General features: G+C 37.4%; 1 protein-coding gene across 4 annotated transcripts; it reads right to left on the bottom strand.

Moving 5' to 3' along the window:
* Window positions 1-2,580: 2,580 nt before the first annotated feature.
* LOC125213174 (transcription factor GTE4-like) lies at window positions 2,581-6,887 on the bottom strand. 4 transcript variants are annotated; one of them, XR_007174881.1, is made up of 6 exons: window positions 4,262-6,887; window positions 4,127-4,169; window positions 3,910-4,017; window positions 3,739-3,819; window positions 3,244-3,313; window positions 2,581-2,947 (listed from the first exon to the last, which is right to left on the bottom strand). XR_007174881.1 is itself a non-coding variant. In XM_048113567.1 (5 exons), the coding sequence occupies exons 1-4, from the start codon at window positions 6,410-6,412 to the stop codon at window positions 3,758-3,760; spliced, it is 2,364 nt and encodes a 787-aa protein (XP_047969524.1). In that variant the 5' UTR covers window positions 6,413-6,887; the 3' UTR covers window positions 2,581-2,947; window positions 3,739-3,757. The 4 variants fall into 4 exon arrangements, 3 of the variants coding, with proteins under 3 accessions (XP_047969524.1, XP_047969525.1, XP_047969526.1); XM_048113567.1 differs by lacking the exon at window positions 3,244-3,313; XM_048113568.1 differs by lacking the exon at window positions 3,244-3,313 and having other exon boundaries at window positions 2,581-2,938.
* Between the last annotated feature and the right edge of the window lie 324 nt (window positions 6,888-7,211).

Below are 7,211 nucleotides of genomic sequence, written 5' to 3'. Positions count from 1 at the left end.
ATTATTCAGAAACCCGGCCGGTTGGAATTTATTCCAGAATAATAAATAAAGATTTCGAACTAGACAACTCTTGGAAAAAGATATTAATTGATTAAAGTCAAATAGCCGACTTAAATTAATTAATGGATATTTATATCTTAAACACAGGAAATAATAAATTAAAGAGGAAAAGCCCGGATTACTCGTAATTTGGGATTGAACGGGCATTCAATATTATTATACTATAGTGGATGATAATAATATTATGTTTAGGCTTGTATAAAATTAGAGCTCAATTTAATTAGTAAAAGACCAACAGGTTTGGCCCAAGTCCAACTTCCATGCATCCCTAATCTGGCCAGTCATAACTCTATATAAAGGAGACTAAATAGAAGACTAATTTAATTGATTTTTAGCATCCAAATTCGTGCCCCCTCTTCCAGGGACTGGACGAAATTTTTCAGTTTCACGGAACTGAAGTCCAGTCTTCTATCTAGTCTAGTTCTTTTGATTCTGACAAGCTTTGTCCACCCAAAGGTCAGATTCTGAGTTCGGGATATAGATTAGAAGATTCCTGGTTGAGTACGAGGATCTTCATGTGGAGAAGGCGCAAGCAATCATCGATTCTTCGGAGAATCAGATCGGTAATTCAAAACCGTAGGAGTTCATGAATTAGGGTTCTTCTTATTCCTTGTTTCTGAATTATATGTGTTCTAGCATACAATTGATTGTTTAACCTGTGATTAATTGATCCCATAATCAGTCAAATAGATATGTATGCATGATTTATTTATGAATGCATGACTTCCGCTGGACAAGGGGCACCAATCCCCAACAGATCCTCCATGCTGTCAAAGGTAAACTAGAAACTAAATAAACAAAAGGAAGAGACAAATACAAAAAAAATGCAAACTACCATATGGGTAAGATCAGTCCACATATCTGCGTCGGAAACGAAAGTTAGGATATCCCAGTAGGTCCATCCTAACAAGGGCCTTCAGATATCGAGGCGCAGAGACTGAATCATAAAATGTCAGGGAAGAGGTCTGATCCCCCCTACCTGCCAGAAAGTCGGCAGCACAGTTTCCTTCTTTGTAGATGTGTGAGAATCGAACCTGCCGCTTAGAAGTTATACTCTGGATCAAAGCCATATGATGCCAAAGATTCGCAGAGCCAAGCTGTCTCAATGACAACAAGGTAACCAGAGCCGCTAATTCCAGCTCTGTCCAAATGTGTGTAGAAAGCTCCATAGCCATTTCCAAACCTCGAATTAGAGACAATCCAAAAAGGAAAACGCTTCATTTTTAATATGACAGATGGAGTATATGTATTGAATTATTTGTATAATATAATTTTAACTCTTAATTATATGTACATGTATATTTTTAATAGTATATATTATGTTTAATTATATATCATTTATTATATATAGTGACATTTTATCATCCAATAAATTTTACGTGTAGTATATTTAATCATATTTATCATCTACTAATTTTAAATTATTATTTATCATTTCAAAGTTTTAATTATATGCTATTGTTATTAAATATTAACATTTGTATGCCGTGTATATTTAAAATATACACAAAAAATAGAGTAATTTGTGTATGGCATGAGTTTTAATGTAGAATTGATAAAGTAAGAGAGAAGAAAAAAAAGTAAGAGATACGGAAAAAAAGTAAGTAAGAAGTAGTGTTAGTGGAATGATGTGTAGGGTTATTATTTGTTGAAAACTTTTCATAAATGAATGTGCTCTATTTTTAGTGGACGGCCAAAATTGGTAATTATGCTCTATTTTTTTGGACGGATGGAGTATAAGTTTTAATCTTTTTGTGTAATATATGGAGTGTTTAACTATTACTAATTTTTTAAATATATATTTATAGTATTATTTAATTTTTTTTGCAATGTATGATTAATATATTTCATCGTATATTAAATTTTTTCATATATATATTTGCTACAGTATTCCGGTTCAACTAGTGGTCCAACCGGTTGGACCAGTTGAACTGTGAACCAATAGCCGTCCCGGTGCTTTTGCTGGTCCGATTTTTAAAACATTGACTTATACTAATATTAAAATTTCTAACTCTAGTCTCATATTGAATTCGATGATAATCATTCTAATCTATATAAAGCCTTTTAAGGAATTAAATGACACATTTCTAACATCTAATAAGATTCGGCTAATTACAATCGACAAACCTGCCATTAGATATCTGACTCGTCAAATTATTACTCCTTTCCCATAATAAATGACTTGGTTTATTTTTTAGTTTGTCCCACAATAGATGTTAAATTTTCTTTTTTTAGTAAAAGTTCTCACATATTAATATAAATATAATATTTTCTCTTTCCACTTAATATAACACATCTTCTAAAATTCAGTGCCATTTTCCATGTATACCATCTTTTATAGGACAAAAGGAACACTATTTTCACAATAAAAAAATAATCCTCCCCTCCCTTTGTTTTTCTGCTTCTGATTCTTCTCTTTTATCTCTCTTGCCTCACAAAAACACACTTCAAACTCGGTTATTACTGACGCGGACATTGTATTTTGAAATGCAGCAAAAATGTAAATTTGAAGATTGCTTATTCACGGATAACTGGACTAGCGAATGTTATTAACCAGCTTGAAATCCAAACCATTGGCCTAAAAACAAAATTAACAGCACTCCTAAGCCTGAAAGCTATATACAGCTATTGTAATACAATTTGCAAAAACACCATAATACAGCTTTACTAAATCTCCTATTCAATCTTGGCTCTGAGCCCCATTGTCACTAGTCAAATTATCAACTAAAATCCTATCACAAGTTCCTTATCTTCGAAAATCGGTTGATATCATCATTTAATAATACATTCTTCCATTACGAGTTTTCAACATAGATCCCGGACTGCCATCAGCAGAACCCAATCACAAGAATTTTAACCCTACTCCAACAAGCATCACCTGCAAATTCTGAAAATCAAGTCAAACTCAGCATAGCACAAACCCAACATTTGATCAAAAAAGGACAAATGCTCATGTAAAAATACTAAGATATGGGAAAAACACAATCAGGATCAGCCCACAAACTCTAACAGCACAATCCATGAAACAAAATTGACATTTCCCTGGCCTCAAGAGCACCTAGAAACATATTTCCTCGCTACATTAAACAACAAAAATCCATAACTGAGGTTTCAAATCCATACAGACAAAAAATTGTCAGTTTTGACACATTCAATCAAAGGGTTCAAATTTCTCAAGCTTACTGTCTCAACAAAAATAATCAAATACTGACGGGACCGAGTATACTTCCTTAGGGGGTAATCAGGTTCACACCTACATGAAAGAAGATAATTATGCAACCAATAAAACAAATATTCCCTCAGACACAAGTCATAGATGTTAGGGGAACAGATTTGTCTTAACAAGCTTCACAATACAGTTTATAACAAAATTTCAGAACTCGAAAACTTTCACATCAATTTTGAAATCACGTACACCAGAACACAATTTATAGACTAACACTTTCAGCATGATAAAACATTTCTCATAATCGTTAGTTATATACTCCTCATAATGATTAGTTAGATATCATATTGTGAGTCGGATCCAAGTGGACCTTAAATTCAAAGCTCAATCAAGGAGGATTTAATTATTTTTAAATGATGATCAGTGACAGCTTGTGGAAAATGATAACAATAAAGCAAAATATGAAAATAACTAACCAACAAACCTATTACCAAGCAGAAATCTTTTTATACCTCAGTCAGAAAGATTCTTTCATGTCTTAGGCAAATGCTCAGCATCGGATCCATCCACAGAGGAACTGTCACTATCAGAATCTGCAAATGAACGCACAAACAGTGAAAATCATATACAACAGACTGAAGAAATCAACCAAGAACAGTAAGGATTAGAAAGTAAAAATGTACCACTTGAACTCGACCCCGAATCACTGCTAGAACTGCTAGAACTGCTGGTCCTACTCCTGTTTTGACCCTCTTTGTCATCATCTACAAGAGTGGCACCGTTTTTTAAAGCTTTGGAAAGAAAAAGTGGGGTAAGTAAGGAAAAACAAATGTCAGATTTAAGTCTCCAAGAGTCCATAAAGAGCAACCTAGAATGCCTGAATGAAAAAGTTCATAATACCTGTTCTACTTTCCATCTGGATTGCCAATGCTGGAGTTGAGTTCTGCAGTTTGGTTCAACACACTTGATTAGGATCAGACAGAAGAATTAATTCATAGTGTTATGCAATCAAGAAAAGAAAGCCCGTCCTCTTACCACCAACGAGGCATTCTGATTCCCCATGGTTCTTGCTTGAAGAGCGAGTTCTGCTTTCCTTTTATTTTTGCTCAAACTCTTTTTGTAATTAGTCACAAATCTGTCCAGCTCCCAGAGAGTCTCTGCATCGACACTATCAATCTCAACCTCAATCTCATCATCATTTTGAGAAAGGGCAGTATTTCTCTTGTTAATGATCTGAATAATAGCATCAAGCTTCTCATGAGGCAAGCCCTGTAGGTTGGTGCTGAGTCTTTGCTTCTCCTCATAAGTCATGTCCCTTTTATTAGGATCTTTTGCTTTAGGTTTTTTGGGAGCAGGAGTCCTGCCAACATGAGGTCGATGAATTTTTCGATCAACAGCCATGAATGATGTCACTGGCTCAGGCCTCTCAGAAGTTCTTCCCGGAGCAACAGAGTCATACAACGGAACTGAAGCAGCAGGCGCAGAGACTGGAACTGAAGCAGGGCCAAAATGAGAATATGGCACACCCTTTCTAGAAGAGGGTGTGGGTAATCCCCCCTCGTGATATTCTGGATATTTCCAATAAGAATTGAACTGAGAATCTATAATGGCCCACCTTTCCTCAAAAATCTGTGACAACTGTTCTGCCATAAGGTGAACGTCCTGCCCCTTCGGATTGTAAGTCATGGCATTGCGAAAAACTAGTCGTACATCCTCAGCAAACTCCCTTGGAGACTTGTAAAAATTCTGTGACAATCTAGTCTTAATGGTACCCAAGTCCATAGGATGCTTAATGACATCATGGTAATCAACCAATCCAAGTTGCTTGGCATTCACGGGCTCATTGAAAACCCAACTAAACTTGTGCTTCATCAACCGCTGAAGTAGGCTGCTACAGTTCTTCAAAACCTGATTCCTGTTCTTATCAAACCCAAAGCCAAATCCCATGGCATGATCTTGTTCTCCACTGTGTTTCCTCCCATTATTTGTTTTCAATCTCTTATTACTTTCAGAAGGCAGTCTATCTTTTCCCAAAAGAAACTCTGAATTTCTGTAATACTGATTCGCCTTCGGGGTACGTTTCTCCTTCTCAATAAACTCATTGGACCTATTATCTATTACTGCCACACTGAATTGCCTACTATACACCCGAGGTTCTAGATTCCGTGCAGCACCCATATCTGAATTGACCCTTGCTAATCCGACAGGTCTCGTTTCTTTGTGCCCCATTGTACCCATCTCTGTGTTCACCCTCAACAACAACCTTCGGTCAACCACATTACTTCGGGCATGCAGGGCTTGAGACTGAACATACTCACCAGCATTTGCACCTTCAGCATCGACATAATTACCTTTATTACTAAGGTTACTGTTGCTGGTCTGGTTATTATGTAAAGCAAGCTGGTTCTCTTTGGATTCAAACTGTTTAACTAGCCTCCTAACCTGATCAAGCTCGTGCTCTAGATTCTTCCTAAGAACCTTTATCTCATTCTTTGGTGTCGCTTTACATAAATTAAATCTAATCCTATCATCAACATTAGATACCACCAGTGGCACCACAACTCCATTGAGATTACTCCGAACATTACCTTCAGAAGCTTGAGGTGAAGCAGGCCTCATTTCTTCATCATCCCGTGCCTCATTCCCAACGAGTTGCTGCTCTTTGGCCACTTCAGGTGATTCCACAGCTCCATTGACCTTAGTGAGGCCATTGGCTTGCGGAACATGAAAATTAGGATGATCATTTTCTCTTAACAGTGATGGCACTAACTCCTTCTCACCATCAGCTGAAGGCGTTTTATCAAGCTCTGCACTTTGAGTACGTCGGCCTTCTTTAAGTCTATCACCAGTTTGACAACCATTCTCCGCTACGTGTTGACTTTCATTCTCTTCTAGCAGCAGTACCTGGCCTGAAGAATCTGTCTTTTTGTCCTCGGATTGATTTTGGCAAGAATCTACATCCTCCGACCTTACAACTACCTCAGAAGCACAACAATCTGCTGTCGAACAAGGGACTGTGGCCTGCTCCTCAGCATCGGTTTGAGCGCTTGTTGAAGCCTGATTTGTTGAGGGGGTAAGGGATTTCTTGTGGCTCTTCCGCGTATAAACTTTACTGTTCTCTGTCCATCGACACTTCCCTCTCCAATTCAAATCATCATTGAAATCCCCTAAAGTCCCTGAAGCCATACATGTAATCCCCAATTCCTTAATAAAAAACCCTTTCTCCCAAATCGAGACTCAAGAACCCTAGAATAAGCAAAATCGAAAAAAAGATCTAGGGTTTAAAGAACCCTAGAGTCGCAGAACAAACGCCCAGACCCAAAGTATAAGGAATAACGCACAGAAATGAAGACAGTTGCAAAATTAAATTAAAACCATATTTCACACAGATCCGAATTTCAGAACAATAAACAATAACCCCAAAAGGATGAAGAAAGATTCGAAAACGGATAAAATTAAGCAGAAATGAGTGTGGAAAGAAAAATTGATAAGACAAGCGAAAACATAAATTAGGGAAATTAGGGTTTGGGAGAGACGAAGAAGGAGGGAACTCTCTCTCTCTCTCTCTCGTGCTTTCTGTTCTTCGATCCGAACTCCCACTCGCTTTCTCTCTCCAGAAATCTTTCCTTATTTTGGCTCTCTCTCTCTAAAACGCTCTGCGAGTGGTTGCCATCGAACCACACGCTGCTTTTTTATCACGCGCGCTTGCCGCCACAGTTACTGATAGGGTGCCACGTCATACGCGAGTGACGGCGCGTGCTTTGCTCATCAGCGATAACTTTCATTTGCTCGTCAACACGACGCGCTTTTATTGGCAGTGGTAAGTTGATTACTACCTCCAGAATAAATGTTCCATATTTCACCTGTTTGATTTCGTAAATGAAAGTGTATATAAAATTTCTTTGTACAAATTACTACTCCCTCCGTCCCGCTTAAGATGACACGTTTTCATTTTTAGTTTGTCCCAACTAAAATGACACATTTC

Source organism: Salvia hispanica, chromosome 3 (assembly GCF_023119035.1).
Source record: "Salvia hispanica cultivar TCC Black 2014 chromosome 3, UniMelb_Shisp_WGS_1.0, whole genome shotgun sequence".
Taxonomy (NCBI): domain Eukaryota; kingdom Viridiplantae; phylum Streptophyta; class Magnoliopsida; order Lamiales; family Lamiaceae; genus Salvia; species Salvia hispanica.
Note: the sequence above shows the minus strand (reverse complement) of the source record. Positions and strands in the feature narration are given on the sequence as shown.

What these genes read in the sequence shown, in the direction of transcription:
- LOC125213174 (XM_048113567.1), bottom strand. Translation starts at nt 6,412, where the DNA reads ATGGCTTCAGGGACTTTAGGGGATTTCAATGATGATTTGAATTGGAGA. An exon ending in ATCAGAATGCCTCGTTGGTG is followed by an intron (nt 4,170 to 4,261) that starts GTAAGAGGACGG and finishes ACCAAACTGCAG; the next exon opens with AACTCAACTCCAGCATTGGC. An exon ending in CCAGATGGAAAGTAGAACAG is followed by an intron (nt 4,018 to 4,126) that starts GTATTATGAACT and finishes TTCTTTCCAAAG; the next exon opens with CTTTAAAAAACGGTGCCACT.